This window comes from Magallana gigas, chromosome 9 (assembly GCF_963853765.1).
Source record: "Magallana gigas chromosome 9, xbMagGiga1.1, whole genome shotgun sequence".
Lineage (NCBI taxonomy): Eukaryota > Metazoa > Mollusca > Bivalvia > Ostreida > Ostreidae > Magallana > Magallana gigas.
In genome coordinates, this window is record NC_088861.1 from 41980440 (window position 1) to 41996551 (window position 16112).

Here is a 16112-nt window from a genome sequence, read left to right on the forward strand (position 1 = left end):
CGATCCTTTTCTAACCACTTTATCGATCGGTCAGCACTGGTATCTACACGATCCTTTTCTAACCACTTTATCGATCGATCAGCACTGCAATTTATACGATCGTTTTCTAACCACTCTATTGATCGGTCGAAACCCAGTAACCTAAAGAAGTTAATGAATCTTTGATATAAAATTTCATTTTACATATCAGCATAATATGAAATCAAAATACACTTTAATGAAAAACTTTTGTGTTGATGTACCTGTCATGTTGTAAATTTTGAAGTTATTGGGTGGGTGTAAATACTGAATTTACGACATGTTGTCATATTGTAACTGTTGTATTTGCACTTACCCAATAAATTCAAAATTTACAACATACATTTCCAATTATTAGTTGCATTAACAGATATATGATACAAATATCATTTGTGTTGATAACCAAAGTGTTAGCCGTGTCTCTATTATCGGCGTGTGTGTGTTTATATGTATCATCTGTGTTGATATTTAATGATGTACTAGTATCAGCTGTGTTTATATGTATCATCTATAATGATATTTAATGATGTACTAGTATGATCTGTGTTTATATGTACCATCTGTGTTGATATTTAATGATGTACTAGTATGAGCTGTGTTTATATGTATCATATGTGTGGATATTTAATGATGTACTAGTATCAGCTGTGTTTATACGTATCATTTGTGATGATATTTTAATGATGAACTAGTATCAGCTGTGTTTATATGTATCATCTGTGATGATATCTTAATGATGTACTAGTATGATCTGTGTTTATATCTATCATCTGTAATGATATTTAATGATGTACTAGTATGAGCTGTGTTTATATATATCATCTGTGTTGATATTTTAATGATGTACTAGTATGAGCTGTGTTTATATGTATCATCTGTAATGATATTTGATGATGTACTAGTATGAGCTGTGTTTATATGTATCATCTGTGTTGATTTTTTATGATGTTCTAGTATGAGCTGTGTTTATATGTATCATCTGTGTTGATATTTTAATGATGTACTAGTATCAGCTGTGTTTTTATGTATCATTTGTGATGATATTTTAATGATGAACTAGTATCAGCTGTGTTTATATGTATCATCTGTGATGATATCTTAATGATGTACTAGTATCAGCTGTGTTTATATGTATCATCTGTGATGATATCTTAATGATGTACTAGTATGATCTGTGTTTATATCTATCATCTGTAATGATATTTAATGATGTACTAGTATGAGCTGTGTTTATATATATCATCTGTGTTGATATTTTAATGATGTACTAGTATGAGCTGTGTTTATATGTATCATCTGTAATGATATTTGATGATGTACTAGTATGAGCTGTGTTTATATGTATCATCTGTGTTGATTTTTTATGATGTTCTAGTATGAGCTGTGTTTATATGTATCATCTGTGTTGATATTTTAATGATGTACTAGTATCAGCTGTGTTTTTATGTATCATTTGTGATGATATTTTAATGATGAACTAGTATCAGCTGTGTTTATATGTATCATCTGTGATGATATCTTAATGATGTACTAGTATCAGCTGTGTTTATATGTATCATCTGTGATGATATCTTAATGATGTACTAGTATGATCTGTGTTTATATCTATCATCTGTAATGATATTTAATGATGTACTAGTATGAGCTGTGTTTATATATATCATCTGTGTTGATATTTTAATGATGTATTAGTATGAGCTGTGTTTATATGTATCATCTGTAATGATATTTGATGATGTACTAGTAGGAGCTGTGTTTATATGTATCATCTGTGTTGATTTTTTATGATGTTCTAGTATGAGCTGTGTTTATATGTATCATCTGTGTTAATATTTTAATGATGTACTAGTACAAGGTGTGTTTATATGTATCATCTGTGATGATATTTTAATGATGTACTAGTATCAGCTGTGTTTATATGTATCATCTGTGTTGATATTTTAATGATGTAATAGTATCAGCTGTGTTTATATGTATCAGCTGTGTTGATATTTTAATGATGAACTAGTATCAGCTGTGTTTATATGTATCATCTGTGTTGATATCTTAATGATGTACTAGTATCAGCTGTGTTTATATGTATCATCTGTGTTGATATTTTAATGATGTACTAGTACAAGGTGTGTTTATATGTATCATCTGTGTTGATATTTTAATGATGTACTAGTATCAGCTGTGTTTATATGTATCATCTGTGATGATATTTTAATGATGTACTAGTACAAGGTGTGTTTATATCATCTGTGATGATATTTTAATGATGTACTAGTACAAGGTGTGTTTATATCATCTGTGATGATATTTTAATGATGTACTAGTACAAGGTGTGTTTATATCATCTGTGATGATATTTTAATGATGTACTAGTACAAGGTGTGTTTATATCATCTGTGATGATATTTTAATAATGTACTAGTACAAGGTGTGTTTATATGTATCATCTGTGATGATATTTTAATAATGTACTAGTACAAGGTGTGTTTATATGTATCATCTGTGTTGATATTTTAATGATGTACTAGTACAAGGTGTGTTTATATCATCTGTGATGATATTTTAATGATGTACTAGTACAAGGTGTGTTTATATCATCTGTGATGATATCTTACCTATGAAAGTGTCACTTGTATTGATGACTCCGATGTATAGGTATCAGCTGTGTTTATTAAACAATAAAATGCCTTTTTTGTGATTCATTGGGGATATGAAGGTGGCGTCATTGCAGAAATAATAAATAGCCCGTATGAAGATCAACAGGCTCAGTGATACTTACATTTGAACACATACTTATAAATAATGTGCATTCGAGGATCCAGAATTTTTTTCCGGGGAGGGGGGGGGAGGGGGGTCGAGAGGTATTTCAGTTTGCCTGGGGGAAGTCCAAGGCATATTTTTCAGAATTTTACAACGTAAATTCGAATTTTTTGAATTTGCAAGGGGCGGGGGTCCAATCATTCCCCTTTCCGACCCTCTATAGATCCGCATACATGTATGAATATATATACTTTTGTATACACTTTAAACCTTCAATTATATAAGCAGTCTTTAGTGGATTTATAGACCTGCTGGTATATTGAGAAAAAATTATGAAGTACTGTTGACATTTTTTCCTACACAATGTTATTTTGATGTTGTTTTAAAGTACTCGGATTTCGTCATTTTACCGTCTGTGATAGACACACTTCTATAGTACATTTCTCCTACCTGCATATAGCCATTACCACAAGTCATTTAATTCAATATCTCAAAAGTTCAGTGAGGGTGTCGAGAGCTCTAATGAATGTTATGTTATATATCTTTCCATCGTCGGACACCTACGGCCAGTCTCACATACGCTTACGCGAGACTGGCCGTGGGTTTCCGACGATGATATCTTTCATGTTTAGAGAAACCTCCAGCGGGTGGACTTCTAGTCCTTTTGTGAAATGTTGACCATTGAAGCATGTATTACATGTAATTACCATAGCTGCATATCTTTATCTCTCGGTCTGTAACCAAAAAAAAAAAAAAATTCTGATTGACGAACATTATTGGGGGTTTTTCCAGTCCGGGAGCTACAGACCTGCAGCTATAATTAAATTCTTTTATCAATCAAATAAAATCTTATTTTTATTGATTTTAGTTACCTGTACAGATGTACCTTAATGGCAAAAGTAACTGGATCCTATATTTCCCAAAGGGTCGATTTTTCACAAGGTGAAAATACAGCCATGTATTTAACACCGTAAACAACCCATAACGCGGGGGAGTCAACAAAAAATAGGGGGGAGTCGATTCCAACGCATGGGGGAGTCGATTTTCTTCGCTTCGAAGACCGAAGGAATTAAGGTCACGCCTTTGTAGGTATTTATAAGTATTTCCAAAAAGTATATACCGAAGACAGCGATAATCAAACTTTGTGTCGGTCATTGGTCCGAGTGCTCTATGTGTCTAGTAGTTTCAAACACTTCGAAACTATTTGACAGATTGCAAATTCTATTTTTACTTTTTGTCGTCTCCCCCGCGTTATGGGTTGTTTACGGTGATTTAATGAATTAATTAAAATGATAATGATTAAAATGATGGTATATTTAGGACACTTTATTATATTTTTTAAGAAAACAAGGGGAAATAATCTCAAGAAGAAGTTGTCCCGTGATAGCGAGATCTCGTGAAAACGACAATATTTAAATATGTCGTTTTCAGGAGATAATATCTCGTTTCCACGAGATAATTTTTTCCTGACACCTTATAAAACACAATGATTATATGTCCTTAATTTTGTGTAGTTATAATTTATAGATCTATATATAGCATTAGAAAGTTTCACCTTTGTCAAAAAAATCTATATATCCTCTAACAATCGATCATTAGGATGGCTGGATGGTCTTACCCCTGATCTACCCTAAATTTTAAATGTGATTTTGTAAAGAAATAGTCCACATGTACATGTATTTGGTCTTAGATTTTAGCATTTTCTTATCATTATATTATCTTTATAAATATGGGTCTTATTTTAAATACGATCAATACTGTACTCATTATTCTAATTAAGATAATAAATGATGTGCAAGCATATCTAAAAAATCAACAAATTTTATTTTTCTTCCTTTGATGTTACTACTCTCATAACATAAAAAGCATTTCATACTTCATAAAGTTAAGATATAAAAAAATCTATAGATATTCAGAGTTTAATATCGGAAATATAAGAGGGATTGGGGAGGGGGGAATCAAACCGAATAAAACACGAACAACTTGACCATTTTTCAAATATGGCTGCGCCCATGGCGCAGACGGGTTCAGTGCATACTAGCAGTAAAAATGCCGACAAGAAGACCAAGACATGTAAAAGCCGACGAGAAACAGCGGTAAGTATTGTGAATTTTATGTTGCCATAATTTTATTTCAAATTTTACCATCTGACCCTCCGAACCCCTCGAACTTTTGTCCGATAAACTGATAAAATGACATGGTACTTGTACGTTCAAATGTTTAACGGCTTACAGTAACATGATGACTAATCTGAACTAAAAATGAAAAATGAAACTTTTTCATTAAGGTTAATGACTGACAAATTTTTGCCAATGTTAAGAATGTTGAGACGAAATAAGATACCATAAAATTATGTTTATCAGTACAGATGATTTTAATAATCAGATTGACTTAATTATTTAGTAATTCAATATACCACAATATGTAAACGGTTAGATAGAATAATCTTACTGTTACCAGGTTATGGTTAGGACATCTGTCACTTTAACAATAGAACATTCTATCTAGTAAAAGGTGTGACCGTTGGGCTTTATACCAGTGTATATATACTACATAATATGTATAATGATATTTAAAATTACGGGTAGTATACAATGTATATGTAATACATATATGATATACTACAAGTAATTTTAAATATCAGGAGAGTTTTTATAGAACAGGAAGACAATATAGTCTGTCCCAAGATATTTTTGCCACATATTTTCTTAAATTATTCGATATTTATAAATACCTCTTGATTCAGACGATTTTCATTCAATAGTATGAAAAATCCCAAGATTTCCCTTTTGAAACGCCCCCTCTAGCTTGTCAGGTTTCAATACACAGCGAAAAATAGAAAGTCTACGGGGATTTTGCATTGCATCAGCCATTAATAAGCCCGGATGATAATATTGAAAAATTGCACGAGGTATCCCAAGTACTTCCGAATGGAGAGAAGATGTTGACATTCCCTATTATGAATCTTCGTAGGAAATCTGTTTTCGTTCCTGTGAATTTTTATGAGGGAAAATTGATAATGTGTGAATGAAGTTATCTTGGAAATTTTCCCATTCATCGATTTCAATTGCACTTCTTTCACAGGTATGTGTATAATATTGTTATTATTAAAAATCGTTCAAATGTGCAACATAAATATCTTGGGACAGACTATAAACCAACGTGAACTCTGATGTCACATTCACGTTAAATAAGGGGAAATAACTCCAGCTGTAATACTGTAAATTGAATAACCCAAAAATGAAATCCTCTCAAAATCTTACAAAAGCTAACAAATGAGAGCATTTATTCAGAGATTATATGTTTATTATTAATGATACATATATACATATTTAATCATAAGCTGCGCTCGTCCCAACAGTCGCACCATAAAACATTATTATTTTTATAGTTCAGAAAAAAGCTTACCTTATATCTGTCATAGGCTTTAAAACTAAGAAAAACTTTACAAAATCACTTGACAATTTTAGCATTGATATATTTTTGTAATTCTATACATATTTCACCAGATGATAAGTGCCTGTAGATACATGCAGTGCTATTATTCATAGTTAGGATTTTAGGCAATTTTAATTACTTTTATTATTAAGTGAATAGCTAAATTGTTTTTTTTATAATTCACATTAGTTATTGTGTGATATTAACATTTGAACGAAGCATAATGACTCGTGTCCCAATTAATAAGAACATGACATCATTTTAGGAACATTTCTAAATATCATGCACTGAAAACAAGTTGTTGGAAACATATGGCCATTGCAAACATATGATGGCAGAATAATTGAATGAACTCCTAGAAAGCAATACAGAGTTTACATTTTTAGTACTATGCAGTCTCACAATCAATTATTTAGTTGGACTAACAATTTTGTCTCGTCTGCCAGATCATTATAATTAAATTTAACAATTCTACTCTTTAATTCTAATTACCGTACTAAGTGGGAAAATGTAGGGATTATCCGCGGTCCGGTTAACCATTATTTCTCTTCAAAAATACTTTTTTTAAAAATCTGCTTTTTGTAAAACAATACTCCTCAATTATACTTGGCAAATTCGAATAATTTATGATTTGACCTCTGCAACAATGTTCAACTTTTCCTAGTTTTACAGACTATCAGTATATTTATCATAATCAACTTTAATTCTGGCAGAGAAATCATCAAGAAACCTGACATGTCTTATAAACATCTTATTACAATGAAACTGTGTGTATTTCAATATGATTCAGGTACAAGGCACCAATGATAGTTCCATCGTCAGCAAGTGCTCTATGGCCGCTGTCGGTTACTTCAGTGACCCGTACCTTCACTGCTTTGTCTCCAAGACGACCAGGAGGTCTCCCCTCATTCACAGGTAACAGTCTTTGTACCTGTATAAATGGACAAACATTTAATCTCTTAGTCATATACTCTGCCTATTGGGCCTAACATGAATTTATTTTTCATTTTACATAATTAATGTTTAGTGCATGAAGTTGTGTGAAAGCCTGTATTTTGTTGACTGTTTAAATTATAAATAAGTGATTTATTCAAGAAAATTGTCCATTAGTGGATTTGAGTCGCTACAATGCTTTACTTTCAGGGGTTATTATATTCGAGCAAAGGCTGTCGATTTTTTCCTGAAAAAATTCCTTACATCATACCCTGAGAAAAATCAGGTAAGTAGAACTCTTTGTATTCTGTTTTTACCCCCACATCCCTTCTCTAGGTCACTCAATGCCCATTCCAAAGTCAAAGTTCAGTTAAAGTCATAACTTTTGAACAAGGTCAAGGTTATTTATCAAGGTCAAATTTCCATTTGCACATCATTCAGTTTTCTAAAGATAGGAAATTTTAACTACAATATTAGATAGGCATATTCTTCATACAAAGTATGAGTATGTGAGTATTCCAGACTGTGTTTATATGAATATTGTACTATTTTATCTAAATTTTGCTTTTTTGTAATCACTATCACACTGCAAAAAATTCAGTATGCATAAATTATATTCAGTATTTTTGCGCTAAGAAATTTTTGAAATCTAATACATGCCTGACACAAATAATTTTTTAAAAATTTACCCCATTTTTGCATATTTCATGGCACAAAAAAAACCCAACAATGGATGTATGCCAAGTAAAATTAAATCAATCTCCCCCCCCCCCCCCATTTTCATTATCATCAGAATTATATTTAAAGCTCAATGTACCTTTTAATTCTTGTTCTGATCTAGATTGTCTCCCTTGGCGCTGGGTTCGACTCCACCTACTTCCGCCTCAGATCTGAAGGAGTGTTGTCTAGTACATCGTTTTATGAGGTAGGTACTAGAGATAACGTATTTACTTACGCGCAGTATTACTGTCCTCTTATGAAAACAAATTATAGAAAATTGCAAGAAATATTTTGTCAGTGTTTCAGTTGTTTTTATGATTGTGTTTTAAGGATCTCTGTTATGAAAATATAATAAAATTTTAGTTGCTCATCCATCCTTTTTTGAATGAATACTTTTTAATTATCAATTATTATATTAGAAGAAAATGCTGTTTACACAGTATCTTTAATACAGCATCAAGAAATTACAATTTATTTTGAAAGTAAAGCAAAACTTTTAATAATGTTGTTATTTGCCAAATACATGAAATAATAGTAGATTATTTGATCATAGAAAATGAATGTACTGCAATGTGATGCATTGTACTAAACACTGTAAATTTAACATTGTACAGGTTGATTTTCCTGATGTGGTTCAGCGGAAGAACTCCTTGATACAAAACAACAAGGACTTACAGAAGCTGATTCCTGGGCTACAGTCTCAGGGAGAGAAAGGAAACCCTCTGATTGGTTAGTCAGAGAACCTTAAGTTTTGATTGGTCACCTGTCAATGAAATAAACATTTTGATTGGTCAGCATATTTATAAATGGTTAAAACAGATTACAGGGAGACAATCCTTTTGATTTTTAAGTAAAGTAGATGATATGATTCTTTTGTGTTTTCGTCTTCTTGCTAAGAGCAGGGGATAAAAACACACAACTGTTTGGATGAATAGTCAAATCCCAGCTCAACAAATGAGAGGTATATTTTGTTTATTTTGAAGAAATCAACACGGAGGATTACAAACTTCTTGGGGTGGATCTAACACAGCTTAACACCCTGGAGGCTTGCTTGAATCTGTGTGGGGTGGACTGGGACACTCCCACCCTGCTGCTCTCAGAGTGTGTCATGACCTACATGACCCGCAGATGGTAAGACTTTGGGGGAGGGGAGCGAGAGAGCTTTGGAAGGGCATTTTTTGTCCAGAATATATATAACAACAAAATACTGTTGCCTTTGACATATATTATAGGTGTTAGTCAAAATGGCCTCAGTTGGGAGGATTGAATTGTAGGATGATGGGGGGGGGGTCACTTCTAACCTTCAACATATTAGGATAATAAATTTGTATACTGTAAACCAACTTTTATTCGCAATGGTAAATTGGAATTCAATGATTATTTTTTTGCAATCAAGCCTTATCCTCACGTGTTTTCTTATTGCACCATTACACCAATGACTGGTTTGCGGCAAGAATTATTCACTACGACGAGGCTCTTGCAAACTTCGCGATTATTTCTCAAACGCAAATAAAAGCTGATTTACAGTAATTCATTGTTGTACTAAAGGGGATACCAGATAGATTATAAGTGTTTGTACATGTGGAGTGTAAAGTTTTAGCTGACTACAAATAACTTTGATTGTTTTGGGAATAAAATTTTCATTTTCATGAATGGAATGTCAAAGGAGGAGGAGGGCAATTACTAATTGAACTGTATGTGATCAAAACTTCTTGTAGATGGAAACTGAAAAGGAATAAAATTGAAAAAGTTAACAACAATTTTTCACCATATTTTGCCTAAGATTATCTGAGATGTATGAAAAAAATAAATCCTTAATGCATGTCCTACCCATTGTTCTACTACCTATTACCTACTGTTCAAAGATGATAAACATCTGAGACTTGCTATCTTTCAGTTCCTCGGCAGTGGTGAAGTGGGCTGGAGAGGCGTTCTCTGAGGCTGTGTTCATTCTGTATGAGCAGGTAATAAAATACCCAACTGATTTGTAACAGAAGTTTTGATGTACCGAGTATTAGTACTTAATTTGCAGCATAAAAAGCATCAATTATGCATTACTCATTTATTTTACAGCATATTAAAGTTCATTTACAGCATTACACACTTTGGTTTCAAGAGTGTATTTACAGCATTGTAAACATTGAATTTTATCAGTATAATAAACTAAAGAAACATGTATATATGTATGCCTTTAGCTAAATATAAGATATTAATATTGATTTCCCATAAATCAGAGGCCAAAAAATAAATCATATTTTTACATTATTTTTTCCTTAGATAAATCCAAATGATGCATTTGGAAAGTTCATGTGAGTATAAAAACCATGATTTTCTGAAAAGCCTAATTTTACTCTTTAGATTTATTTTCATTGCATCAGGAAAGGCAAAAATATTCTAATTTGTTTCAAATTTGTACTGTATTCAAGCACAGAATTGCAATCTGAGTGTAAATAATAAGAATGGTATCATTTAGATATACTACATGTAACTTGTTTTGTTTTAAAATTTCTAAATCTTATCAATTTACTTATGATATTTTGTTACTATTAACTGAGATTTTGTAAATGTACATTTGTATAAACCTACCAATATGTGGGGTTTTTGCAGGCAGAAACATTTCCAGTTGATTGGCTCTCCACTGAAGTGTATCAATGCATTTCCCACCCTATGTGACCAAAAGGACAGGTTCTTGAAACTGGTGAGAGAGAGAGAGAGAGAGAGAGAGAGAGAGAGAGAGAGAGGTCATTTCTTCTTGTTCTTCTTGTTAATGAACAAAAATAAAATGAAATTTTAATTATAGGTTTTGTGAATGGTTTGAAAGAACTGCAGAATACATGCAAGATATAAAGATAGATTGAAACCAATAGATGATTGATAAAAATCATTCTTTATTAAATCCTTTCTGAACAAGGAAATTTCTTATAGATGCATAGAGATAAAAAATATATACATGTACATATACTGTATACAGGGTTATTTTTGCCCCATGTTATTTTTGCCTTTCTATTTTTGCAAACAGTTTCAAACCATATTTAACTTGCTCAGACTCAGTTGTGTTAATAGAAAGATAACTTGAGACATTGGAATTCACCAAGTCTTGAATTTGCCAGCTGACAATGAGGGCAAATTTTTTCCTTTATACAGTATTTAGAAAATTATCCCAAAAATTCTATTAAACAGTTTGGTGACATCTTGAGGCTACACATTGATACATGTACTTGTTTTACAGGGCTGGAGCCGCAGTGAAGCCGCGGACATGAATTACTTCTACCGCGAGTTGGTGCCACCTGACGAGCATCACCGCGTTGAATCCCTGGAGCCGTTTGATGAGTACGAGGAGTGGCACCTGAAGTGTAGCCACTACATGGTGGTGGTAGCCTCCAACGCCAGTGGTTTCCCCTCAGTGTTGTCTTGTAAGTGATATATTTACTCATGGTAGCCACAAAGTCTAGTGGTTTCCCCTCACTGCTGTCAGGTATTCAAAAGATTTTTTTGTTTTAAGTTAATATAAGTTAATACTATTGGTTCCATAGAAATCTTACTCTAAGTTATTTTAATAGTCTGCATTTCTTTTTCTACTATCGCTTTCTCTCTCTGAAAATTTTGTATTAATTGATAGGTTAATTGGTCATTTTGTCATTAACAATTTGATTGTAGACCATATGCATATTGTGGCCTTCTGATCTTTGTTTACCATAGGTAAAAGTTGTTTGGATTTTGTTAAGATTTTAAATCTCATAAGAACTTTTTGTCACTGTTGATTAGACATTGGGACTCCAACCGAGACAGACAGCCCAGGATGTCTCCCAGTAGAGGGGCGGGCGGGCTGTGACCTAGTTAAAAGGTTTGGACACAGTTCTGTGATGCTGAGGGACAAACACTCACTGGTCAGCTTCGGGGGATTCGGGGAGGAGGCAGGCAAACACTGCAGGATCCTGGACCTGACCGTAACAGATATCTGGACACTTCAGTCCTACGTGGTTCCTGTGAAGGTCAACCCAAGGGAAGTTCAAGGTCGGAACTTACATATATAAATAAATAGACCTTACTTGATGAAGTCAATTTGTTGTCATAAGTTGTATTGTCATTTTTTTTTTTGGGGGGGGGGTGCTTTAATTATCAAGCTAAGTTATCTATTTCTGTTTCCTGTAAAATGTAAAATCCAGAATTTCTAATCTCATCAATTTTGACTCTACTCTCATTTCTGAAAACTGTTTACTTGACACTAAACAAATGCTAAACATATAAGTATACATGTACTATGGCTTCATTAATACTCATGGTCATCAGATTTTATGAATTTAATGAAAATCTCAGTTTCAAGGATACATAAATTTTTGGATAATGATAACCTAACAATACAGTTTGTTATTAGAAATTGCCTCGCTATGAACATTTAATTTTATTGATGATAAAACGAAATCCATGAAATTAGAAATTAACGAATATTGATGAAACCAAAGTATATAAAATTCCATGTATTTAATGAACATGCTCTTCTTACAGTGAGCAGAATGCATGACCAGAGCATCCTGTTGAGGGATGGATCCGTGCTTCTGGTGGGTGGAAGGACCTCCCCCATTCATATGTGTACCCAGGTTCTAAAAGTAGAATTCTCCAGCAAAGATCCACCAAGCTCAGCTCTGATCTGCACGAGGTGTGGTCTTATGGCAGAGGATGTGTGTCAGCACAGAGAGAACAGTAGTCCCCAAGAGCAAGTTTTTGTGGAGGTATCCAGTGTTAAAAGTGAATCCCATTCATTTACAAATATTTTGTGTCCTTCTAAAAGTGAAATCCAGGGAGAACACAATACAGAGGTCAGTGGTGACCAGAGACCAAGCAGTAGACCTCACAGTGTCAATAGTGTGAACCACAGACCGAGTGAAATCAGTGAAAATAGATTGATGAATAGTAATAATAAGTGTGCAGATAATGGTGCCTGTGATAGATGTGCCTGTGGTGGGGGGTCAGGGGAGGGTGCTGTGAGGGGTGATGGGGGGCAGGGTGGTCAGTATTCAGGGGTGAGGTTCCAGGAGATGAAGACGTCGGGGGACAGTCCGTCCCCACGCTGGAGACACGCCGCTGTGCTGATTCATTATGAAGGTCAGTTAGCATGGAATTAGGGTTTTAAAAAAATCCTCTGTTTTCTTGGGCGAACATTTCAAATGTTATGTGGCAGGTAGGTTGATTTGAAAAGGGAAAAAACTCAGATTGCATTTTTTTTGTTTTTGCTTTAAATTGTAATATTGATTTTTTTTTTCACTCTGATTAAACGTCATCACGCGTTTTGAATAACTTATCTAAATTTGATATGTACTTTTGAAAAATTATCATTTAATCACATCTATCCTATCTCAAAAAAGAGTTTTCCCCACAAATCTTCTGGCACCATATGTTTAACGACAGAAGCGCACAAAATGGCATGTTTTAAGGCTGTTCCATCTATTAACAAAAAGCGTATACATTGGCTTTAAACAATGCAAAAATATTTCAAACAGATAATCATCAAAATAAATTTAATATAAGCATTGAATGCTGATATTTGGATATTGTTTGTCCTATACACACCAAGCTGTGCAGACAAATTGAATACCAGGCTATAGCATTTCAACAATTTCAACAGATTTTAAAGTTGTCATCGAGATTAATTCGTTTATCGTTTTGCAAAAATGACAATTATGTATAGCCATGTAGTTCTGCTTGACTTCTTATTAATTTATTTTAGTTTACAGTTTTAAAAAAGCAAATGATTAATAATTTCCCCAACTATTTGACAATAATTACAATATTGTTCCAGCCCTACGACTTGTTTGATTCAAGTACACATCATTCATTAGAAAATCTCTGATTTTGAAATGCATGTTTAAAACAAGTGTCCATCATTAAAAATTTTCCCATCATGCATCTTGCCAGGTCTTGACCTGTTGTATTTACATGGAGGCAGGACAGACAAGGAGCTGGCATTAGACGACAGTTACCTGTTGGACACACAGACTTTTACCTGGACAAAGGTGAGCTAACTCCTGCAACTAACTGCTAAAAACACAATTGTATTTTCAATAAATCAGCAACTTTTTTTTCATGTAAAACTGTAAAATGACCGATTCACAAAATCATCTAATTAAAAGAGATGCATGTATTTCTGATAAGTCATGCAGAAATATGTTTACGGTCAAAATTAAGCATTCAAATTGAAAACTAGTACAAATTTTCAATGTTATTTGCATGTAAAGAGTGATGTTGCAACTATCTGTTATAGATTGAGGACAAAGGTCCTGGAAGACGGCAATCCCATACTGCCTCAGTGTGGGGAGATCATGTGATCATTGCGGGAGGTATGGATCAAGGACTCCGACCTTTAGCCTCTGTGTTCATGTTCAGTGTTCACACAAGACAGCACACACTGCTGCAGGTTCAAGAAAGCCTCCTGCCAAGGTACAAAAAATTATCTTGGACCCCTCCTCCCCCCCCCCCCCCTCCAAAAAAAAAGTTCATTGTTAATTCAGCCAATTATTATATTTTTATGAATGTTCTATCCAGTGTTGATGATTGACAGGTACTCCCATACAGCCCACGTGATTGACAATCAGCTGATACTGGTGGGCGGAGTCAATGTCAATCACTCAGTGCCAGGCGTGGCTGTCATTGATATTGACAGCAAGAAAGTGAGGGAGTTCTCTATACCAGTAAGTGAGCTACTTCTGATTATACCATAGTACATTGTAAAAATGTTAGACCTAGTTGTCATGGGCAATTAATAATAAATGTAACAGGTATCATGCTATTTGCACAATGAACTTATTATATCTTTTTAACAATTACATTCACATGTTGCAAAAATTACTATTTGCAGAATTAATGTCCAGTTTAGATGTAAAAACTTTTTAAGGGGCATGGTCACGATTTTGGTTGAAAATTATTTCTCCAATTTTTTAAGTTACTATGCTTCAGTAAGGCATTGCTAATAGGCAACCAAAATTCATTGTGCCATTCATTGAGTTATAAGCAAGTTACAGAGCTTGCAATTCTTTGCTATGTAAACAAAATTTTTGAATGTTGAAGTGAAAATTTCAGTTTTAGACCTAAAATGAATGTGTTAAACGTAAGGAACTGTTTTTTTATGCTTAAAATGAATAAAAATTTAGACAAATTAGCTTAAAAAAGAATTCTTATTGGTATATTGAACCTATGTAAACAAAAACAGGGCACAAGCCTTGTTTACATGACAAAGAATTGTGACCTCTGTATCTTGCTTATAGCTCTACGACTGACTCTCAAATTTCGTGTGATCATTAAAAATGCATTTCTAAAGCATTTTAAATAACAAAAACAGAAAAATAGAATTTGGCCAAAATCGCAAAATGAAAAAGGTCACATTATTACGCTAACGCATTGTGTTATGTGTAATGGTTTGTGGCAAGTATTTTGTGATTGAGAGATATGCATCTCATACATTCATTACTATACAATACCAAAAGTGATTCAAAGATTGGAGAAAAAATATTGTCTTCTGTCACTGATAAATTCTTTTCCTTGTGTCTGTTGTTTAATTCTTATCAAACAAATACAATTGTTCTATTTTAGGTGGAATATGGAGAACAGCTGTTGATGTTACATAAACACACAAGCTGTTACCTTGGCAACAACAGAATTCTGGTGATTGGGGGCGGGGGCAACTGCTTCTCATTCGGAACTCATCTGAATTGTTCTCCATTTGAAATAGACATCAGCCAATGCTTTGGAGAAAAGTGATATAGAATTAATTTTTAACAGACATAAAATTGCTTGTAGTAAATGAGGGTGCTTTATAAAATGGGAAAGTATTGTAATATATAATCGAAGATGGGTGTAAATTAAATGAAGTATTTATTCATATGATGAGTTATTTTTGCTTTAATTTTGTTGAAGCCCCCAAGTCTTAAAGTATTAATTTCAATACATGTATTTTCAGAACACACTAGGCCAAGAAACATAGTTGTGCAATAAAGATACATGCAGTAGTTTTATGTAGCCCTTGTCCAACATAATTGTCACTATTACTGGTCATTATTTGATGTCTTTCCTTGTGCTTACATAAATAATGATGAAATAATCACTAGCATTTATTATGAGTCTGTTTGAGTTAGAGTCAGTTTGGATACGACTTGACCTGATTCCACATCGACAAGAGCTGTGCCCCTTTTTCTACATACAAAAAAATGTTTAACACTGTGATTTTATCAGTATTCGTTAATTACCAAATTTTGTAG

General features: G+C 33.3%; 1 protein-coding gene across 1 annotated transcript; it reads left to right on the plus strand.

Annotated features, from left to right (window-relative positions):
- Nucleotides 1-4751: 4751 nt before the first annotated feature.
- On the plus strand, nucleotides 4752-15736 carry LOC105343620 (tRNA wybutosine-synthesizing protein 4). The gene is made up of 16 exons (XM_034477925.2): nucleotides 4752-4868; nucleotides 7001-7125; nucleotides 7354-7429; nucleotides 7985-8068; nucleotides 8478-8592; nucleotides 8847-8994; nucleotides 9761-9827; nucleotides 10141-10172; nucleotides 10471-10561; nucleotides 11093-11276; nucleotides 11629-11877; nucleotides 12370-12966; nucleotides 13777-13874; nucleotides 14123-14298; nucleotides 14420-14549; nucleotides 15448-15736. Exons 1-16 carry the CDS (start codon nucleotides 4773-4775, stop codon nucleotides 15613-15615), a joined length of 2436 nt encoding a protein of 811 aa, XP_034333816.2. The 5' UTR covers nucleotides 4752-4772; the 3' UTR covers nucleotides 15616-15736.
- The last annotated feature ends 376 nt before the right edge of the window (nucleotides 15737-16112 follow it).

Bases quoted from the DNA above. Each gene is read 5' to 3' on its own strand.
- LOC105343620 (XM_034477925.2), top strand. From the start codon at position 4,773: ATGGCTGCGCCCATGGCGCAGACGGGTTCAGTGCATACTAGCAGTAAA. The intron at 10,173-10,470 runs GTGAGTATAAAA...GGGTTTTTGCAG, and splicing joins GATGCATTTGGAAAGTTCAT to GCAGAAACATTTCCAGTTGA. The intron at 14,299-14,419 runs GTACAAAAAATT...GATGATTGACAG, and splicing joins CAAGAAAGCCTCCTGCCAAG to GTACTCCCATACAGCCCACG.